Here is a 24,110-nt window from a genome sequence, read left to right as displayed (position 1 = left end):
CCTTCTTCCTTGGGAACAAAGAGGAAAGAATGAGTGAAGTTAATTTGGCAATAGCAAGTAACCCCACGATGAACTTGTACTCTGAGTCACAAATGCAATTGCTATCAAGTGTAGACAGCAGGAAGATGAATGTAGTACGAAACCATCTTGTGGATAAAGCACAACTGCAAGCACTGGAATACCTTGTGGTAAATACATCCTTTCTGAATGCATTATCATCACTGGATTTACCCTCATGTCTGGATCATATTGAGAAAGACCTACATTGGTTTCCAAGAGCTTGTAAAATATATGAACAAATTAAGTGAATAAAATACATTTCTAAAGAGCTTTGATCCTAAAGCTCACAAGGAACCCAATATAATATTTTTAAGCATTAAACAATGCCAATTAGTGCCTAGTAACATCTTCTAAATTTTTTAATATAGGTATCAGCTTCCTACTGAAAATTTCATTAGACACATGTACATCTGCATCTAAAAAACACCTAAAAACCTGCAACAATGAAATACTTGGGATGAGTAATGATCAGTATCAATTACATAGCATTAAGTAGAAGAGTGAGGTCTGTAGATCAGTAGAGAGAATTCTAAATGCTGCTACACTAATCTGCCCTGGGACTGCAACCTGGATCTATCTCAGAGCTCCTGTAAGTGAATATGAGAGTAGCATTGTTTAAAATACATTGCAACTACAGTCAATTTCATTCTTGAGTGATTTTTCCTTTTCTTTACTGAAATTCCTCACCCTATTTTTCAATCTAGTGCTCCTTTATTTCTATGATGGCCTTTCAAAACACAGTCTTAATTATCTCCCTTCTCACCTGGAGTCTGCAAACTACCATCTTATTTCCTAATGAAGTCAACCAATAGGTGTGAAATCTAGACCAGCCACTGAGCTGAGATCTTTGAAAATGAATAAAACACATCCAAAAATCGAAACAGTTTTTAAAATAGAATGGGCATAAAATAACTGAAGTGGATAAGGAAGATATGAAAAGCACAGCATTAAGCTGGCCTTTGTTATTTAGTGTTTCCTAGGGACCCACAATGCACACAGCAAAGAGTTGCTACCGACTGCGGAAATGAGGCATGGCAAGTTTTTAACATGCTTTGTTATGCTTTAATAGTGAAACCCATTAAACTATAAAAACATAACGATGCTCATAAAAACTTGACACTCCTCACGAAAGCCAGAACCATTGGAAGCTGCCTCTGCTCCAGCCCAGCCCTGGTGAGCCACTTTACTAGCTCTCTGACTCCTGGCTCTGGACATGGTGGCACCGTGGCTGCTTTCAGCTCCTATGGAGGGAGCCTGGCCCACCAAAAACAAAGTAGAGGCTTAGAGCTTAGTTTGACTACAAACTTTTACTGCCTGCTGCAGCCCTTTCCAATTTCAGAACATATTGCTTCATGGTTTCCCAGTTGTCTCACTGAGCAGAACTCTGGAGGTTAGACCTTGCATAAAAAACTTCAGGCTCCACCAATGCCTGCTTGTTTGACCTGCACCACATCATTAGAGAACATCTACTTCTCCAGTGGAGCTCTAGGATGCTGGCAACAAAGGTCTAATTCAAAGGTTCTTGTTCTAGAGCATCTGTTCTAACACATATTCTACGTCATCTTAACACCAGAATGCTATCCAATGATTCCTCCAGGTTATGGAAGTAGGTTTTTTTGCAGTTCTTACACATCAGCACCAGCCACGTGGTCTTTTGTTTGTGAAAAATTGCACCATGTCTTAGAAATGCACCTCCCACATACAGCAAATGCTGGTAACTGTTTCAGCAGCCTTTCATTACTCAGAAAATTCTTTCTACTGCTTCAAATAGAGCCCTGAAGACCTTCCATCTCCTGAAATCCCCAGAAGATAATATTCAGCTGTCACAGAACTGCAGCTGAAAACTTTAAACTGATTTTGAAATAACCAGATAAATCAGATATCCATCTGATGGAAAAAATGTGAGGAAAGTATCCATAAGACTACCATTAATAATCAGCAATTGCCAATTTACTTTGCAATTCATTTAATTTACTGTTACTTATCTAATTATCTCATACACAAAGCAAGTTACCTATTTACTTATCAGTATTCTTTTCATGCAAGCCATGGACAATTTGTTCTCCACTTCAGAATTCTTCTAAAGAAGTTAATGGTGACAGATCAAGCCAGCTGAATTACTGAAATCAGATTTAACTTTTTATTGGATCCACACAGATACAGAGACCTTAAACTAAAAGCTGATAAAAGCTCTGCAACAGATGATACAGATCTTCGTGAATATCAAGATTACAAAGAATTTAGAGACACCCTTTAGGAAGTCTGTGGGAATCACATCACATATTTAGTGCCTAACGCTTCCTTCCACTTCCATTTTACATTAAAAATTATGAAATTCAAATCAAATTTCTAAATTTAAACTTTTGTGCATGGCTTTGCCAAATTCATTAGCCAGATTGTTCTGTATCTCTCCATTCCTTTGTAAATGCAAGACCAAAGGAGACTTCTTCCATCTGCAAAGTTATACATGAGAAATAATGTTGGGAAGAACATCAGGAGGTCACCCATTCCATTCTCCTGTCGCATGTCAGGTTCAATTCCACCTAGCCATTCATCACAGACGCTTGCCTTTCATGTCTGTAAGAGTTCACATATACTCTAGTTCTTCAAGGCCTTTCAGTAAAAAAATTCCATTAGCCTTCCCAGTGACAACATACTTGATACAGCTATTCTTCACTGGTTCTGCAAATGTTATATTTATGAAATCTCACAGACATTCCATTGAATGCAAGACTTGGAATACTGGACAAAAAATAATGCTGAAAATCATTAATGCATGCAAGCAGTCTCAGTGTAGCTTTCCATTCTAAGCAGGAAGAATTTCAAATAAAATAATTTTCTCCTTGCACATCTTACTTGCAGACATTAGGGATAAAAATGTTGATTGTTTTTACGCCCATATGCCTTGCAAATGTAAATTTTACACCTACCTGAGAGCAGTATGATAGTTCACTGTGTTCTAATCACAAGCTGATTATCCACATTTCTGAATTTCCCATCCATCCCAATCAGGAATGCAATACAGCTGGGAAAGGACATTCAAGTTACCAGAAACTTACCAGTGCTGTGAGAAAGATGGAAGTAGCTCTTCACAGAAATCACTAGCATTTAAAAAAGCTATGAACATACTATATCTTTATGGATACATAAAGTTACTGCCATACCATTAGATCAGTGCACCTTTTAATCCAACCCCAGCTAACTTATCTATTACTGATAGCAGACTTTCTGGAGACTGTTCCTTGTATCACTGACTTGTTGATATTCTGAAAAGTAGTACTGGAAGGAAAACAACATTCAGAGTAGAAATGTATACAATTTTTCTGCAATTTGTCCTCTAACTATTGAAAAAAACTCTAGCACAGACCTTGGGAGGATCCTGAAGGTGAAAGAAAGTATTTTTGAGTTCATAAAATATGCCATGAATGGGTCTTAGTTTACTTGGATGTATACCTGATTAAAAGGCAACAGGGCAGCCTAAAATTCGCAATTGAAAATAGAGACAACAAACCAAGAACTATTATGATCTTATTTGGAATCATGTTTTTATGTTCTCCATTAATATTTCAGCCCATCTGATGTTGTAACTCAACTCTACCCAAAAGCTTCAGAGTTATATAACATTCATGAAAATTTAGTGTGAGAGTAAAGAACAAAGCATTTTATTTCACATGGAATAAGAACATTGGTGGAGACTCAACTGACGATTTCTGTGTTTGCTGTTCTAGTATAACCCCTTTCTGAGAAAGTAAAGATAAATCACAGCAAGTATTTAATAATGACAGGGCCAAATTCATTTTGGGTGCAACTTCCATGTTAATGTAGTTAACTTTCATTTTGGCCTGTAACTTAGTATGACTGCAAAAAAAAAAAAAAGAAAACAAATCAGAAAACATCCTTTCTCTGTTCTTTTTATAATGAACAGAATACCCACGCAAAGCCAAGCTGCACAACAGTGATCGGCCAAGTCAATTTTAATATGTGTGAATTCTTGATACTAACAGGTATTCTGTCTATGAATATCAGAATAAGATCTTCACTTCCACTGTGATAACTTTAAAAGAATAACAAGTATTGAATAAACAGCAGGGATAATGAGTAACTCTTTCAAATGGAACAGCTGAATAGCAAATACCTTAAGTTCCCTCAAAAAGAATTGACAGAGATTGGCCTTTCCCTTCAGAAGTGTTGAATCTGAGAAGATAAACAAATATGAACTGAGCAAATATGGAAAAATGGGGATCTCTAAACAAAATATTTCTGCCTAGTAATTTAAATGCAGGCAGATGCAATAGCCCCCTTTAGATCAACAAGTACAGCTGGAAAAATCAGATAAAAATTCCAGCCTCCCCATGCTAGTTGATCTAATACAAAACACTAGATCTACACACAAACCTTGCTTTGTCTCCATTTTTTTCGCCACTATGGCCAGGATATGATTACCACTGGATTCAGAGAAAAGCAATGAAAGAGTCCTGCACCACTAAAAGCATTCTGACATAGTATAAAATGTCCAAGGCAAATATGGAAGCAGTAAAAGTGACATGTACGTGTATTTGCACTTATCTGGAACTACGTTTGTTGTAGATTTTTAAAGAAAATTTGGAAACCTGTCAAAAATTCTCAATTGCTTCTGTATGTCTTGAAGTCACCTTCACATTCAGAATGCCTATATGACTGAGCTCAGGAAAATAATGTACCTAAAAAATATCCATTTTTATATTTGTAGTGTGGAGAGAAGAATACCAGTACAAAACCAGACAACTATAATGGTACGAGCACGCATGCATTTCTAATAGTAGAACAAAGAGCACTTGCTCCAAAGACAGACTACAGGCCATGTAAAAACTGTTCCTGCATCTCAAACAAAGGGAAGATGAGCATGCAACAAAGCTGTATTGTACATAGTTTGAAAACAGATGCCTGATAAGCTTTTACAGAGAGGAGATACCCTTGTTATCTGTCATAGTTACTATAGCTACATTTTAAGTCAAGCTTTTGTACTTTCATAGTTGCCTTCATTCATTCCTGCAACACTGCTTCTTCTGGAAGGGCGTGAGAACTCATTTGTGCACTGACACCATGCTCTGATTCTGAATCCACAGAGGAACCAAAGCCCAACAAGTTTTAAACACAAATAACACGTACATCTTAAATGATGATACAGTTCTAGTTTGTTGGATCTGTACCACTTGTAGAGAAGTTTACATGGATCCCAAAAGCAGCTACTATAGTTCAAGGGAGAGCCACAAGCACTATGTGCATTTCATTGACCTAGAGTCTCCCAAAAGCACCCTGCAGAGGTCTGCCAAAGCTATCATGATGGTCTCCTAAGGTCTGGGAAAACTATGAATACACAAGCTGGAAGAACTGGTGCTACCTGACAGTGCTACTCACTGGAAAAATGCTACAGTATCTTAAAAGATCCTAACGTCCTAAGGACACAGCAGTGTCCAACGCCCGAGAGAGCAATGGGTTAGATTTGACTTAGGGACACGCTTGCCATCTACTGGTCAGGAGCAGCTCATCATGCTTCTAAGATCTCCCAGCATCTGGCTAATCTAGTCCACCATGTGCAGAAACCCTTCTCTGCAATCAGCTCAATACATCCTCTTGACTACAGCATTACTCAGGCTATGAAAATCCTGGAGAGATACCAACCCAATTTGCAAGAAAATCTTTGCAAACCCAGATGTAACCATCGATTGTTCCCAGCTGCTCTTGCCTTCTTCTAAATTCCACATATAACTCCCCCTCCTCTTCTACCCCACCAGCCCAGCCTTTCCACAAATTTCCTCAAGTTCCACTTGTAAACAGGGGTGTGGAGATGCAAATCACAGCTGGCCATCACAGAACAGACACTTCCTATAATGGCACACTGCAGCCTTATCCAGCCTACCCCATCTCCCACTCCTGCCAGTTCTCCCAAAACACACCGGTGTTTACTTTGGCAACTTGCTCAGCAGGTATTGATCTCACTCTGAAGCATACCAGGCTGAGTTCTGAACTTGTACTGAGTACTGAATTCAGCAAGAGCCTTTGCTTCCTAGGAAACAAACAGAGTAAAAGGACAGAACATTCAAAGCTCTGTAGGCTGCTGGCTAGAACATAAAGACTGGTTCTAGAACTGCGGGAAATATTTCCTCAAAATCGCTTTTGAACAGGAAATTGGATTCATCTCCCCACCCACCTCACACTATTCCACCTGAAAAATCTGTCTATTTTTGCTACAGCAACAATCTGGGTGCATAGATTCCTTATGCTCTCCTTCTCCTGGATGGTCTGTAGCTTTCCAACCCAAAGAAGGAGACAGCACATACTCCAGGAAGCACAGCAACCAGGTACATCCTTTCACAATAAGATGTCTCCAGAGACAGGAACTACTTCAGTACAAGAGAGTTCCAAGGCAGCATTACCAACCTGGTTTTCAGCTTGCTTGAGTTACCATTGGAATTTCCACTGGGAAAGTTTGCTTCCATTTCTTAATGGAAAGAAATACACTGTAACAAACAGAAAGATCAGCACTGTGGAACAGCAGTACAGGAGGTGCAATAGCAAAGGGACAAACACAAATGGAAAGGCATTAAAAGGAGTTCTCACCCAACTCTGGAGATGTAAGCTGACAGGGAAAACATCACAAGGGAGGATCTCCAGCCAGAGACCTTTCCCCTGTGCCAGTCAACCCTTAAATGAGGTCTAAGAGAGGTGCAGCCAGGTTCCACCCCTTCCAGTCACACAACTGAATTGCTTTCACCTGTGCTCTCAGGGCTGACCGGGTCCTTTCCCCAGGTGCTCAATCAGCAGTTCAGGCCATGACTCAGCAGTTAACATACATATATATCCTTTTTCTCCCTACATAAGTGTGGTGGTTCACAGATCACTGAAAAGTTTAAATTGCTTGCTCTAAAATAAATCATTGTCTTTATTTCAGGCCAGTTCCTAGTAACACCACAGAATTACCTTTTTAGCTCATACCAGCTGGCTAGCATCTCTTCTAAATTAAACTACCGAAATGAAGGGATTACATTTGGTAACATACATCTGGAGAAAATCTTCCAGCAGATCCTGGCAGCTGTGGGTATCAACAAAATTAGTTTATCTGCTACTAGTCTAGACTATCCTTATCAGAAGCATAAACAGTGGACCATAAGGCAGAAATAGAAGACTAGGACTCCAAATGGACAAGCCTACCATAAGTACAGCATTTTATGACATCTTTCAAGTATGAATGAACATATCCTGAACTCTCAGTGAAATAAAGTCAGAAAAGAAACAATTGTGATACTTTCATTACTTCTGGAAATAACGTATCAAAATGCCAATATCTGTCACTTACAAATTACATAAAGAGAAACTATAGTTAAACCTACAAAATACTAATCCTGAGGCTGGATAACAGCAAGTTCCATCATATTCCAGCAAAACTAAGAAAAAATGATAGGTGCTCTCCACCTCACACAGCCAGCCCACACACCCTAGCTAGATTACTTTTGTAATCAGTTGAAAGCTACAGACAGGCCAAGCACATAGACATAAGTATACCTTTGGACACATATTACGCAGTGCTACCAACTATGATAAGTCAGACTCAGTTTCACCCCCACTGACTACAAAGACATCATAACTTGATTACTCAGATGCAATGCCAGCAATGCAAACATTAGAACAATAGCCTACAACAATGCTACTACTTATGATTAAGAGTAACATCCCTTAGGGCTTTTTTTAGGTTTCTCTCCATTTATACGGCCTCAGATAGCCTGGTAAGTGTGCCAAGACAGCATATGTATTAATTAATGAATACAGATTTATTTAGCAAAGATTTGAGAAAGCCTCACACTACCCATGAAAAGGCCATTCTAGAGAAGGCCCAGCACAGCCCAGGCAGTAATCTCCCACTCCAAGGATAGCCTGACAGTACCTGAGCTGGGAAAGCACAGCATGGCAGCAACAGCCACAGGTCCTACAGATACTGCAGAATGAACAAAGCAACAAATAAGCTTCAAGGTCCACCCAGAAAATCCAAAGAGCAGCTCACAAGCAACACCAGAGGCAGGAGCTCTTCAAATCAACACACAAATAAGAACACAACCCTGAAGTCTGGGCTTAAATAGTGCTCCTGACCATGTGACTGGTAGCCCAGGTGAGACTGCTCAAGGCAATCAAGGTCTACCAGTGCACTCAAAACCTGATAAAACGAACTATGGAGCTGATCTTTATAGCTGTTTATATTCATTCACCTTGTTTATTGTACATATGAACACCCAGTATTTGTGAAAGCACTCAAAAACCACACAAAGCAAACAATCCTTAGGTATGAACTACTGCCTTGTCTGGAGTCAGTACATTTCACACTTGCATTTGTCTATCTTCACATCACATATCTGAGGTAAAGATAATCAGAGCCATTTCACAGATGCAAAGGCACAGTGTATTATCTTCTATTTCCCGCTACAGCCTATCCTGATCTCCTGCACTGAAACATTCTAGCAGCAAAGAGTGCCAGAAGATGATGGGAACTGAGTCTGTGCATCTTGGTTCCTAATTTCTTACTTTTTGTGATTATATATTGTAGACAGTGTGGTAGCATAGGAATACAGGCAATTCTTGCCTCATAGCAAGATAGACAGAATATACTTCTGTCACTAAGAGGAAGGATGGGAAGCCTGGCAGAAAGGAAGGTTGTGCTTATCAGAGACCAGAAGAAGAGAGTGTGGATCTAGAACAGAAATCAAAGGTGGAAACTTGTTCTTGAGTGATGGAATGGACTGAGATGGCTTTATTTGAGAGGTAAAGCTTTCTGTACCAACAGCAGGCACTGCATTATATGCCCAAAGTCTTCTCTCAACATTCTGAGCCTTCCAGGGCTCTGCATGAGCTCTGATCATCCTACTTGCTCTAACACCTAAAAAGTACTGATGCTGCTTTGTTTATTTTCTGAGGTATGAAGATAATTTCAGTATATTAGAAAAAAAAAAAATGAACATACAAGAGCATTTTTTTACTGACCATGTATCATTCTTGTTGCGCTGTGTGATTTTGGATGGAATGTGAAAAGGGTTTTAGAGTTCTGCCATCAATTTCTAAGAGAATCTGCAGCCCACTGCATTTTATCCGGTTAATTTCTAATTAATATATTATATACTTAAGGAATGGTGCAGTATGGTCCCAACTAATGGTGTAGCATTACACATAGCACAATATTTTTGTGAGTGAAAAATGAATGAGCTGTCCTACAATAAGTAGCAGACAGAAAATTGGACTGAAGCCCAAATTTAGTAATAATTTATGTTTCATCAACTTCCCTGGAGTTCTAACCTTCATTATTCCTGCTACCAACTTTACTACTAAAAGAGTCAGGCAAAATTATTTTAATATAGTTTTGAGAGTTCTAAGTCTGAAGTGAGTTAATAAGTTACTTTGCCATAGAACAAAAAGATTCCCTTCCTGATGCTGTATATCCCCTCCTACATTTTCCCTATGTATTTCCCACATCTATGTTGTATGACAAAAGAGGCATGGATCACAATAGTTCCTTTGTGCAGATGTCTTTAATTCCACAAGAAATCTCATAAAAAATAAAAAAGCTGTTATTAATGATATGTAACACTATTTATATCACGATGATTTTAGCAGGAAGCTTAAATCTGCAGTTTAAAATCTTGAATGCATTGCTCTAACTATAGAGAGACTTTCTCCAAGTCCTGGCTTGCAAAGCTTTGACTTGAGCTATTTAAGAAGAAGAAAAAAAGAGACTCTACTTGGCAAGAGCTTTAATTAGCAGAAATTTCCACGCTAGGAATATTATTCTGCATGAGCAGAAATTGCATAGCTCTTGCCTCTAGATGCCTTAGAGATGCCATTGATTGACCATATTCAGAACAGGGGAATTATGTGACCCAGTGCTAATTTGAATTCCTTTACCAAACACATTTTTATTTCATCATCTCAGATGCATAAAAGAGTCAAAGTACCAGAGCTTTAAAGACTCAGAATTCCTGCTGTTCTGCAATAAAATAAGGCAAGAAATATTAGACATCCCTGGTTGATTCTTTAATTCTTTCCCAACGGTGTCAAAGTATCAGTGTCCTACAGGTTTTAGTGCAGGTTAAAGACTGATACAAAGTGTATGCCTGAATAGGAGTTTGGAGTGAGTTAAGGAGGGAGAGAACGTTTAATGGGACATTGGTCCAAAATAGCCCAGCTTGTTCCTACCTCCTGCTGCCTCTTCCTCCTTTTCACAGGACCTTGATTGTATAGAAATAGTACAGACAAAAACCACAAACAACAAAAGGTTCGCTCACACCCCCAGTGGAGGTCATGAGCGTGCTACCATGGAGAAATTTAAAAAAAAAAAAATCCATCAAAGGCTGCTTTGGCTTATTTATAAGCAAAGATTAATTAATAGGAGGTTTGATACTTCAGTAACTTACATTTGGACAAATTTGTATTTGCAAATTGTTCATTTCAGACACTGAAGGGGCACAGAGTAATGTGGCCTGGTGCTAATTTTAAAAATGAATCAAACCTTTCTTTGTAATGGTCCAAAAACTACAAACTTGCGGTTCAGAGCCTTTCAATAGTATCTGCTCAGATTCGAAACTCCAAGGTTAAAACATCACAAAAGAGTTGTGTTATACACAGCAATAGTAGCTTTTTCCAACAATTTTTCAATTATTGCATTGTATACTCTCCAAGAAAAGTAACTGTCTTGGCTACTGGAGGATAAGATTTGAAAAGAGAGGCAGAATGAACAAATTCTCTAAAAATACACTGGCCTCCATTATACATTGCCTTAAAATTGCTGTTCACTGCGACAGATCTTCTGCCCACTGGGTGACTACAAGCTAGGATTCAGAACTACCTGTGTCACATGATGGATAAGTGCAACACGCACCATTCACTTTCAAATGAACGCCCTCCGACCTAAGCCATGTAAATCCTTCAGAAATTCACCCTGGTATTCTCCTCCTTCAGATTACACATGGAAATAGCCCAGTGACGAAAGTTTACCCGTGCACATCCCCTTTAACCCCTACTATTTAAGCATCTCCTCGGAATTATCAGTGACCCTTGCTGCACTCTTGGCTGCTTCACACGGGGTCTTCCTGAGCGCCGACCCGACGGGACCTCACTGCTCTCCGGACTGCTGGAAACGACCGCTATTTTCGGCACTCCTTTTTCACGGCAGAGCCTTCAGCTCCGCCGGTCCGAAGGGAGAAAGCCCCCGCACCTCCTCCTGCATGCGTGTATGCCCCCGCTCCTCACACCACCCCCGTCCACTCGCCCTTCGCTCCCTTGGCATCGCCCGTTCTGTGCTCACTTCTGCCTTTTAGCGGGGATTTCTCGCCGCTCCCTAGCCCCCACCCCGCTGGCTCAGGCAGCCAAGGTGCCTGCTCGCTGCCGCGGCGAGGACATGCGTCTCCAATCAGCGGCTGAGGGCTGATTCCGTTAGAGCTTTTCCCCGCTACGCTTAAAAGATCGGGGAAGCCCCACTCGGGAGCGACGCGGCGTCCGCTTCGCGGGTACCCGCACCCCTCACAGCCCTTCGTCCTGCCCCGCCACCCCCAGCTCCTCGCCCCGCGGGCGCGGGGATTGGCCCGGCGGAGACGGCATCAGCAGCGGGGGGAGGCCACCCCCACCACCCCCTCGTCCCCGTGTGGCGGAGCCGTGCGGGACAGAGCGAGCCGCAGGCAGCGCCCGAACCGCCGCCGCTCCGCTCTGCGCCCGGCCGCCCGCAGCAGCAGCCCCCGATGGCCGCCCGCCTGGCCTGCTGCCTCCTGCTCTGGGCCCTGCGGCCCGCGGGCTGCCGCTGTTCTGCTGGGCAGGGCGCGGGCAACCAGCTTGGCTGCACCGCCGAGCCGCCGCCAGCCCGGGACTCGCCCGGCCCGGAGCCCCGCGGGGGCGCCCCGCAGCCCCTGGCGCTGAGTAGCATCGCTCAGGACATGGTAGCTGTCCACATGCTTAAGCTCTACGAGAAGTACAACCGGGAGGGGAGCCGGCCCGGCCACGGCAACACGGTCCGCAGCTTCAAAGGCAGGCCAGGTAAGGGGACGGGGGGGGGGGGGGGGAATCCGCCGCCGCCGCCGCCGCCCGCTCGCTGCTCCTTCGCTCTGAAGCTCAGGGCAATCCCCGTAGCTGTCAGTGGCCGCGGGGTGTCCCGCTCCCCAGGGGTCTGCGCAGCCGGGGGGAAAGCCAGGGGACCCTGTCTAATATGCGGATGCGACGCCTCTCCTCTGCTCCGCGGGTGGTTTCCCATCGCTGCTGACAGTACTGTCCACCAACAGTATCTGCCCCGAAGCGGTCAGCCTCTAGAAAGCCTCTAGAAAGCCTCCGCTGCGGGAGATGCGAAGTGTCAGCGAACGGAGCGCCGTTCCCAGACCCTTCCTGAGACGCCCCGAGCAGCGACTGCTGCAGCTGCCGGCGCAGCTCCGAGGTTTCTAGGAGTGCCGCCTACGGGACCGTCTCAAACTGCTCAGCATCTCGGGCTCTCGCGTCGCCTGAACCTGAGGCAGATGCTTTACTTCCTTCTTTACTTAGCTGGAGGCTGGCCTATGGAGATGCAACAGCACACATACTATTATTTCCCTCGAAATAAGTTCTTTACTTAGTTGGTGTTCTTCACATTTGTTATCTGTTGACGAGGAAACTTAAAATAACCATCTGGAAAATGTCTTCCTTTGGTTGACTCTTATTAGAGTTAGAGATCATAACTAGAATGTTGGTTCTTAGAGAATGAGGTTGGTTTCTAGAATGTCACTTGTTACACTTACAGAAGAATTGTTTTCATAGGCACAGATAATAGGTGACTTATCAGCGAATGGTCACTAGACTACTGTACAATAGTTCATACTCTATAGTGCATATCAATTAGATTTTTATCCAGTGTCAGATGTAATATTAAAAAGTCATCCTGTCCGTTTTAGAAGGAGGGCATCCTGTGGAAGATAATGTGGCTAATGACAATGTAAACCAGGAGTAAAGTTGTACAGTATCTGCAGTCATTTGGGAGGAAAATAAACCTTCGTGCTTTACATCATTAGCCAGCTGCTAACTAATAGGGGTTAGGAAGGAGCTTTCACTGTGAGTGGTTATTTCATGAGCTCCCCTTTCTACTTGTACTTTTCCTGGCAAACTGATACTCAAGTGATACTTGCTGCTATCCAAGCAAGGCCCCATACCACTAAGAGTGATTTGGTAAGAATAAAATACGGAATACTTTTTCTTCTTTTTTTTTTTCCCCCTCCCTCAGGTAACTTACATCCACATGGCTAAATTCAGTTTCAAAATATCAAAATAGCATTTCCTACCCATACAGGTGGCACTGAACAACTGCATGTCACCATTTTGCTCATCTATCAGGTCATGACAGATTCTTGCAGAGTAACTTGCATAGAGTCATGCAGCAGGGATAAAACACACCTGTGTCTAAACTCATTTCTCCTGTATTCCACCTGTATACCTTCTCTACTGGGTTCTGTCTCTCCCCAGTAATATGTGCAACGTGAAAGCAGAAGCTCCTTTGCACTTTTTTGTGACAAAAAAAAAAAAAAAAAAAAAGATGTTATTTCTTTTTAATTCATTGGACTAGTGATGAATGGTCTGAAATGAACCACAGAATGACACAACATAAAGGGAGGGGAAAAACTTGCCAGTCAGTATGGTTTCCTTTTCCCTCTACATCCTCCAAGAAATTCTTGTGTTCTTCTGAGAGAATAAATCAGTATGATCACCTAACAAGATGTGGAGCATCTCATCTTAATGAAATATAGATGACACTTCTTATCTAGGTAAGCAAAACAGATTCTACCTACAATGACTTTTTCTTTGTTGTTCCAAGGAATGGGCTTTAAAAAAATTAGTCCCCTTCAGAAAACTTGTAACCATTTATTTTTATTCTGCAGCTTAAAGCCCCTTGATGTTGCACACTCTAGCATCTGTGATAAAGTGGACCACAGTTACAACATGTCAGTCCACACTTAGTTTGTTCCATCATCATACGCATTTACTGAGGTCTTCTCAGCTACAGAGTTGTACTGCTATTTAGCCCTCAGAAAGCATACATCCCACATCCCTTAAAGGGTATGGACTGTTTTGACTGGGTTATGATGTAACAGCAGTCCATACTCAGTGTGAGCTAATTGCTGCATAGCGTATGAATTCTGCACCTGTTCCAAATATAATGTTGTTTCTCTGGCAGTGTTTAGTATTGTCTAGAGCTTTAGGAGTTTTCCACAGACATTTCATCACCACTTCTCAACTCACTTCCACGTGTGTTCACAAGAGTTGGTTACTTCTCTGATAAAGTGCTGAGAGATAAGCACTTAGTTCATAGTTCAAGTTTTGTTTTAGTTCAGGACAAACAAGTCTGTAGATATTTTTTCTTTAGATGTTTTCCAGTTTTCAGAGAACTTTGTAGCTTTAGAAAACAGCACAGTTTGACCAAAGTTAGCTGCACAGTCAAGTCATAAGTGGCTTTGTAATGTAGTTTCTTACCAAATGTGAGATATGAAGTTATTGCCCAACTTCATCTAGGTTGCTGAGACAAAAGAATTGGTCTTTGTGGCAGCAAACAGCTGCCTAAGCCACGAAACCCTCCTGTAAATTGCTTCTTAAAGTTCAGTCTCATTCCCTGAATGCCATCCATCTTCTGTACTAAATAAAGCACAGGCTTTGGTGAAGACTAGAAAATAGCAGCAATTTAATTAAGACTGTTTTGTGCGTCTGTAAAAGAAAAGCAAATAAAGATTTCTCACAAAACTGTAGTTCTGGCCTCTAGAGATTTACAGTTGCTTTAAAGTAATTTCATAGCTTAAAAGCATTTTAAGTTAGGTTTTCTGCATATTGTTTTTCATATATGTTATCAGTAAATCTGCATTGCTAATCTTCACTTACTGCAATGCACTGTTCTCCTAGCAGGTGGATTACCCCTAAAAGCTACTTTCTTTCTTTGGCCACTTCCTTGTTCTTTCTCTACCCATCTCTGCATACACCTTCAGTACATCTTTCCTGCATCCTGAACTCGAAGTTGTAGGAAGGTAGATACAATCAGTAAAATATTAATAACTTTAATAATATGTATAGCTAGTACCATTCAACTAAGAGTAGATCTGTAAAGCATAACAATTCTTGGCTGAAATACTGATAAAAGCATGAATGATATGATTAATTATTATTATACTACTATGCTTTCTCCAAAACTCAGATTTCCTCAGTCTCTAACAAAAAACATACTTCCAGGCATTTTCCAGCTTTTCAGTAGCTGTAGATGGACTCTTTACTAGAAAGAGATTTGATTTTTTTGTAATTTGTTTCACTTTGGAATACAGAACTAATTTAGAATAGTTCAGATTTCCTTTCCAAGCTCTAATTCCAAATTCCCTTCTCATGTGCAGCCCACATTTGAAACACTCACATTTGAAACACTTTTATCCCAAAGATGCATAAGCTTGAGAGGTTTCTATAGAACTGATAGTGCTAGGAGAAAAATACTTCAAAGACTCGAATCTAAACTCTTATTTTTTCATAAACTGAGCATCTTTGGACATGACTAGTACTGGTGAAACGTTTTCTGATAGGAATCCTGTCTTGAACTGCAGAAACAAGCAGGGTTGCATCATGGAATGCCACCTGTCAGCTGCTCTGCCATGTTTGAAAACGTTACTGAATGGGTATCGGTACAGGCTGTTCCACTTCACTGCATTAGCAAAAAAATACAGCTCGTGTGGATGGAAATTTTCTACTGAACCACTGTTACTACCAGACTATCTATGCAGTCTTGGGATTAGTGAACAGTGTAACTCACTGTGGTTTAGTCCAAATGATTACTCTAGCCAGCACATATCGGAACTGGAAGACAGCAAGCACCAATTTAGTGGTTACCCACTATTGTCCTTTAATGCTTTTTATTACCAGTCTGAGCTTAAGAAAGCAGGGATCACCTCCTAGTTCTGCTACCACTTTCCTGTATAGTTTTAAGCTAGTCTTACATATTTTTCCTATGCATTTTATTGATCTGTAATAAGGGAGTAAGCAGTATGCCTCTGAAAAAGGGATACTTGTCAAGGGCTATCTTCTCTGCCACGTGCAGCGTATGTTTCACTTGGGCCAGGTATGTTACCAAGAACACTATGCATATAGTGAAGTACAGAGAACAAGGGAGATGCTGTCAAAACATTAATGTCAATGGAGACATGATGCTCTATCTAGACATGTTATCTGCTCATGTGCCATAGGAAAAGTTATGTTTAAGTATAACTGCAAAACATTGCTTGCACCGTTTTAAGCTGAAGTGACTCCAACAAGCTGAATCTACTACCCGGATGGAAGAGAGTAAGCAAAAAGCAAAGTTAACTCATCCACTTGTAAGGATGAGTGGTTTGATTGATGGTGTTTTGTTTGTTGTTGTTGCTGTTGTTTTTATCTTGGATATTTATAATGGTTTCCTTGCTCTTTTGCAGAATTCTTGTCGCAGAAGCCCCTGTACTGCTTCAATCTAACATCCATGCAGGATTCAGAGATGGTTCTTGCTGCCACTTTTCACTTCTATGCCGACAAACATCCTCGGCACCGGGAAATGTTTTGTAAGCGATCCAAGAACTCATCGTGCCGCCTCCTACACCTGCCTCCCATTCTGCGGCTCAACCTCATCTTCCGAAGCATCCCCCAGAATTCTGCCTATGGACAACTGAAAGGGAACATCACTGTATTTCTTCAAAGGCGAGGGGCTTGGCATGCCAAGGATATTTCACATATCATAAAAGAATCAAAACGATCCGCAGAGCTTATCCTCTGTGCTGAGCTTGATTCGGGGGAGAAACACCAAGGCTTCCCTGAGCAGGTCACCAGTCATTTGCCTTACATACTGGTTTATGCCAATGACCTTGCGATCTCTGAACCTAACAGTGTGTCTGTCACCCTACAACGTTATGACCCATTCCCTTCCAATGATGGGGATCGAAGTCTGTCACCTAATGCTTCTGCTGATACTCGAGTCAGAAGGGATACTTACCTTTCTAGTTCTATTCAGAACAATGAATTGCCAGACGTAGAGTATAACAATAAATACGATAAGCATGACATATGGAAGAATGCCTACAAGTCCTTGAAGCCAAAAGCCTCTCGTAAAGACCGAAGGAGAAAAGGGCAAGAAAATACAGAAATGCTTGCAAAGTCTCAGGTGCTAAACTTTGATGAGAAAACAATGAAGAAAGCAAGGCGAAAACAATGGAATGAGCCTAGGATTTGCTCAAGAAGATACATGAAAGTTGACTTTGCGGATATTGGCTGGAATGAATGGATCATATCTCCCAAATCTTTTGATGCCTACTACTGTGCAGGGACATGTGAATTTCCAATGCCCAAGGTAGCATGCCTTTTCATTGCTGTTAGCTTGCAAATAGTAGACTACTGGTCTGCCTACCCGGCTACTTTGTTAGCTAGATTTTACCTTTAGACTTCTACCCATCTCACTGCCTTCTGATGCTCTGTTCAACCTCATTTAAGCAGCACTGTTTCTACTCTGTTTCTACCATTCATCAGAGTGCAAAAAAATTTAAAAAGTTATTTTTAATTTCAGCTGAAGAATAAAAGATCTTTGAAATTTACCTTGGGGTTACACACTAAACCAAATTATTTTGGTGTGGTATCACCACAGTATTAAAACTAATAAAACAAGGTGCTGTACCAAAATATTTCTGAATTCCACTGGTACTACCTTAGGAAAAAATTGAGAGATAATGACACATTTTTAACTGAAGAAACTGCTTGTTACTTTGAAAATAAGAATGCCAATTGAACTGCTATTTGTCTCGAAATTCTTAAGTGCTTCCTTAATTTAAGTCTTAAAATTAAGAAAATCCTGCTGGAGCTGAAAAAAAAAAAAAGCTTTCTTTTCCATATACAGCAGAGAATGCCAAGTAGCTGTCTGTAACACTCTAACTCCGGTGTTTTGAATTCCTTCTAGAGAAGCAGTGTGAAATTTCCTAATAAAGAGGCAAATATGAAGTTTTTGAATTCTAGTGGAATTCTGATTTGGCCTTCTCCCAACTTACTTACTCTATGGCAACAAGCAGAAATTTTGGCAATCCTGTGCAATGCAGAAATTCTTTGCACTTTATAGGGCTTTCAGATAAAGGGCAAAGGTTTGAAGCAGAGCATAACATTCATGTTCAGAAAGTAATTATTTTGCAGTTCAACCTACAAATGGTCCAATTATTCATTTAACTGCCTTTTTTTTATTTATTTTTTTTTTCATGTGAACCCTCTGCCCATAAGTAATTGATAGTGTTTTCCAGAAAAGGATATCAAAGCTCTGAGACAAGAATCTGCCCTATAGGGTCTGATGTATGCTTATGTTGAAATCAGTAGTATGACTGCAGGAAGAGTAGATATGCAGGCTAGTTTAAGTCCAGGAACAGTGAAAATCCAGATTTCAGGGTGGGGTGAAGAAATGTGTCCAGACCAAATATTCTCATGTAACTGGCCAATGCTGACCCAGGTATACATAAACTGATGGATGAATCTGGAATCTGGCAAAAATTAAACTTGCAGAGGCTCACATACAGTTCTCACTTTTCTGTTGTAGTATAGAAAGATCACTCAAAATACAAAATGCAGCTTAGGAATATGGGTCCTGTGCCATGGGCTAATGCATTATTCATACATACCAAAGAAATGGAAAATAACACACCTGGCTTCTTGTAAGCAAAACACTATGGCACAAAGAAGCTGACAGAATCGAGGGAGATTTGACACATTTTTAGTTGGAACAATGAAATAAGCTCGTATTGCTGACTTATTTAATATTGCATCTAGAAATATTGCTTGCTATAAAATACAGATTTTCTTGGAAATCTAAACCATTTTAATTCTCAGTGTGCTACTTAGAGAAGAATTACTGTAGCTATACTAGCATCTTGGTGTCAAAAAAAAAAAAAAATAGAACACCCAGATTTGGGGGTTTTAGTTAGATTTGTTTTGGAGGTCTACTTTTTGTTAGCTTTGTATTTTTAAGGGAAAAAGCATACAGACAGATTCACAGTTACAACTTATTAAAAATCATGGCTTCCAACAGAGCAAGGACAAGTAGGATATCTGCATGCTTGAATGAAACTTCGGCTCGGGTCAGAGTATGAAAATTACTATGAAGATTGTGGAAGGAGAAATAGCCTTTGCTGTTGCACATATGTCTGAAGTCAGGAAAGCATGCATCCAATCTTTCTAGATCTACATCAAAGGCTGGTTGTAGCTCTAAGTCATAAAGACTCGGACCATGCAGTCAGCTGGTGATGGAGAAACAAAACTTATTTCCGAGGAACTCTTAAAATTGTGGAGAGAATCATATGCTTGGGATGTTGGAAATCATCACACTGAAAGATTATTTTTATTTAGTACATCTGTACATCTAACTTGACTGCATTTCTTGATACAAAACAGCACTTGTACACGTTGCTTTGTCTCAAGTTCATTTACCTTGCCACTGAAACCCTTATTCCCTGACTGTGCATTGTGTAGTACAGTCATTTAGTAGTGCAACACTTTGTTGTGCCGAGAAAAGTTAATTCTGCCTCTCTGTTCTGATAGGGGGTTTTGATGTCATGTATATCTACATGCTAGAAACTGAGCTTGACCAGCAGGAAAGGGTAAGATTTATTTACACAGAAGGTTTAAAGTGAATGCTTCATGAAGACAGTACAAATTATTTAAGCCGGAAGATGCTGAAGCTTACCCAACAGGACTCTTAGATTTTAACTTATGCATAGGAACAGGTAGGCTATAGCAGCTCGGGGCTCATTTTGTGTATTTATCCATGACCTCTTTACTCTGAAATATGAGATCAAGTTCTATGGACTTCATGCTTGTAACTTTTTCATGCAGTCATCTTATTTAAAGAAAATTTATATGCTAAGAAATATCTTGAGACTTCAGTCTCATTCAGGTATGTAGACATATTTCCAACATTACCTCTAAGTTAGCATCAAGATAAACTGCATTTTCAGCTGCCATAACAGGAATGCTGCATTAGTTTTGATAGTGCTTTACTGACTTCTGTTGCCATGTCATGCCTCTGGTTCAGTGTCCATGGTTACCATTAAGAAACCAGCATTTGAATACATCTTCTCCCTTATCAATAGTAATTAGAATAATCTCAATTATGTCCTTGTGAAAGCATCATTTATGATTTTCAGTTTTAATTCCACTCCCAACATTAAAAAACAAACTTTATTGAAGCTAAGAAGTACTGCTTATTAATATGTGGCAGAGGGTGTTCTTTTATCAGTAGGTTCATGATAAAGCAGACATTAAAAGGGACATAAAGCAGGAATAAGGAGTGAAGCCTGAAGAATTTCAAATTTACTTTTCAACTACATCAACACACTCTTGTTTTCTGAGGTTAAAATTTCCTCCAGCTAGGATTGTCCTAGAGGTTAAGAAAGAGTAGAACCTGCCCAATGGATAAAATTAGTAGCCAGCATTTAAGACATAGTCCTTGCCCAGTACCATCCCTACTGGGCATTCAACTCAGACTTTCCATCTTTCCACTTCAGCACTTTGGTATAAAGGTTAAAGTCAAGCTCAGCCCAAGGTCACTGAGTGCTTGGGCCAGATTTCCAGAAGGGCTGGAAAATTTAGAGCCTGGCTGGATGTGGGATGGGTGTGCTGCTTGGCTCCACTGTGGGTATAGGACTCAGGCAGCCAGATTCTACACAGTGTAATATTCCATAATAGGCAGCTTTCTCTTTAAGCACTGTTGTTCATAATATGCACGCTTCCAGGCATTAGAAACCTAATTAGTGCTGTCATCTTGGTAGCCTGATTTACTCAGGCTGAATTGTTTCTAACTAGTTTCAGGGGTGACAGCTGCTCTCACTGAACTTGGCTCACATCTGTTTGTTCCCCACAGTTACCAGAGGCTGTGTGGCTGGAGAAGATCCTTGCAGGATCTTCTGCATGTTCATATGTGGGGATTCTACAACAAAGTAATTGGCATGGAAGGCAATGGTGGTGGCTATTTGTTGCATGGGGTAAACAAACTCTGTTTCAGTAGTAGATTAAGATCTGTGTCTGTTACAAGTAGCACTATGAAGGAATGAAGGACCATTTCAGGAGGTTTGTCATACAGGTTATTTCAAGAACTAGATTCTAGGAGCTTCAGTTCTTTGAATTTCTAAACTCTGCAATTGCTTGTATACATAAAGGCTACTTCCATTTGTCTTGCTGTCCAGATTTGCTGACACAAAACTTATTTCTTCTTCATATAGCAAACACTAGACTAATTTACTGCTGCTTGTTTGAGGACAGCTTTGAAATCCTAAGATTAAGGGTGGCATGAGAGAGTAAACTGTTGCTAATTATGCCAATGCACGATAAATACAGAAAGGCTCTTTTCAGGATTGGTCACCTGTTGGGACCATCTTGACAGGGATGCTGTCTTGAAACACTGAAGAATCACAACTGGATTTCACATTCTGCCCTTGTAATGGTTCACATGAAGTCATTTTAAATAAGGAACAGCTAGAAGCATTCGTAGAAATTGAGGTCTGTTCTGAGTTTCTGGTATGATGTCATACTTAAATGTATCAGAATTGAATAATTCTTAAAAAAACATTGTTTGATTTAGCAATGCACTGCATAACTTCTCATGGTCAATAATGCTTCATATATACTTCATAGTTATCTGAAAAATAAAAAGCACATGAGACTAATTCTTCTCACTTGAAGTATCTGCTTCCATGTTGAGATTTGCAAATTTCCTCTTTTTTGCCCCCAAGGTGTCACTTGTACCAAATCTGATGAAAACTACTAAAACTGTAGCAAAATGCCAAATATGACCACACAGATTTGATCAGCTGTTACTGCACTCATTTTTGGGATTATTCAAGCATGACATATGAACAGGAGTCACTGAAGCTTCACCCTCAGTGATGGGTTGCATGCCTCACTACTGCATCGTGTACTTGGAGAACATTTATTCCATGCTATGCTGAGGCAGTGACACAGAAAGGTTGACACCTGTCACTGCTTCACTGGTAAACCTCTGCTTGACTGTATGTACCTGAAGCAACAGAACTGGTAAAAACTGTTTAGTACTATTCCATTGCTCAGATTACAAGGGCCAAGTGTAACTTCTCAATATGTGCTTTAAAAAAAAATTATTTTATTAAAAAAAAAAAAATAGGAGTAATAAATAGTACACTATTTAGTAGCTAAACATAAGTCTTAGCTCTCCTTCTTCTAGTCTCAGAGCCATTACAGCTAATAGCATTTCTCAAATAATTTTCCACTGTGTCAGAAAATCAATAGATAGGGTGGTTCAGCACCCTAAACAGTATATAGATATAAAGCTGTGGTGAAATCTCACTTCATGTTTTTCCTGCTCTCTCAGCCTTTTGTTTTCTCCTCCCACTTCAAGACTAGCTAGGAGCTTGGGTGTTGGGGGAGTCTGCTGAGGAAGACAGAGGGTAGCAGGCAGACTGCAGGTATCAAGTATTCATTTGCAAGGGTCCTGTGATTACCAAATGCTCTGTGAGATCATCCATATATTCTACCTGCTTCTAGAGCACTTATTTTAAACCACAGTAATTGCTCCAGGAAAATGTAACTAATTCCAGCATAATTTATACGAGAAGTATTACTACAAGACTGAAACAATTTTTTTGGAAATAATTACAGTAGCCAATTTTCCCAGTCGGATAAGAGATAACTTAGAGCTAAGAAGCGTGCCCCCCCCCCTAGCCCTTTTCTCCTGCATACCTGCCTCCAGCATTTAATAGCTACCGTCATGGACACAGTTCTCTTTCCAGGCAGCTAACTGCTGCCTGTGCCACCAGTGCCCTCCTCTGGTATTTATGAAGGCAGCAGAAGGCGTACAAACTTGGACACATCCTGAGCAAGAAGGCTGGAAATGTGAGGGCATGACTGTGCTGTGTGGCCTTGTGACTCAATCACATATATTTCTTTTTTGATAAACAAACAAACAAGAAATCCCACAAACACACTTGTAGTCATTTTCCAAGCCCTCTTGGGAAAGAGACTTCTCATAAATGAAATAATGACCATTTCCTTTTCTCTTCCAGGTTGTCAGACCATCAAATCACGCCACAATCCAGAGCATCGTGAAAGCAGTGGGAATCATTCCTGGCATCCCAGAGCCCTGCTGTGTTCCTGACAAAATGAGCTCACTCAGTGTCTTGTTCTTAGATGAGAACAGAAACGTTGTTTTGAAGGTATACCCCAATATGTCAGTTGAAACTTGTGCCTGCCGATAAGTTCATACAAATACATCTTCAAAAACACCTACAGATCCTGCCTGACTGCACTGGGAAGTTGTAAATGGGAAATGAATCCTCTTGAGTTGACAGATGAATGCAAGTCTACAATTCTTCTGCAGAAGGTGTGTAAAGAGAAGAGAATAATACACGTGCCCACCTGAAAGGATATGCCTTAGTACCATCATTTGACTTGTACATTCGCCTTCCAGGCATTCAATACTTTTACAAAATTTTCCTAACCCACCTATCCAAGACACGTTGGTATTTAGTGAGAAAATTATATGTAAAGTTTTCCATAATCAAAAGACTAAAACGTGTTTTTATATGCTATTTCTATATTTTTATCTCCTCGATTACTTAAGAAGATGGGAAGTGAACTTGCAAAGGCAGGCTTATATTAGAATATCACTTCTGTACACAAAATATTTTGCCTAAAATACTCATAATCTGCATATTTATACTGAAAAACATGCTGTAATAAAGGGCTTAATATGTATATTTTCTTCAGGAAGCAAGTATATTACACTGTCATAGAATCATACAATCATGGAATTGTTTGAGTTGGAAGGGATCCTTAAAGGTCATTTGGACCTTTATGATGCTATATATATATACAATGAACAGGGACACCTACAGCTCCATCATGCTGCTCAGAGTCCCACCCTTGAACGTCTCCATGGACAGAATATCCACCACCTGTCTGGGCAAACCTTTTCAGTGCCCCACAACCCCAATTGTAAAAAAAACTTCTTCCTTCTACCCAATCTACATCCCCCT

At 40.5% G+C, this 24,110-nt stretch overlaps 1 protein-coding gene across 1 annotated transcript; it reads left to right on the top strand.

The window, feature by feature from the left end:
* Window positions 1-11,813: 11,813 nt before the first annotated feature.
* GDF10 (growth differentiation factor 10) lies at window positions 11,814-23,330 on the top strand (the record flags this gene model as incomplete). The annotated part of the gene is made up of 3 exons (XM_079535604.1): window positions 11,814-12,105; window positions 16,521-17,425; window positions 23,139-23,330. 3 exons carry the CDS (start codon window positions 11,814-11,816, stop codon window positions 23,328-23,330), a joined length of 1,389 nt encoding a protein of 462 aa, XP_079391730.1.
* Between the last annotated feature and the right edge of the window lie 780 nt (window positions 23,331-24,110).

This window comes from Tetrao urogallus (assembly GCF_951394365.1).
Source record: "Tetrao urogallus genome assembly, chromosome: 5".
NCBI classification, from domain to species: domain Eukaryota; kingdom Metazoa; phylum Chordata; class Aves; order Galliformes; family Phasianidae; genus Tetrao; species Tetrao urogallus.
The sequence above is the reverse complement of the archived record's forward strand: the minus strand, read 5'-3'. Positions and strand labels throughout refer to the sequence as shown.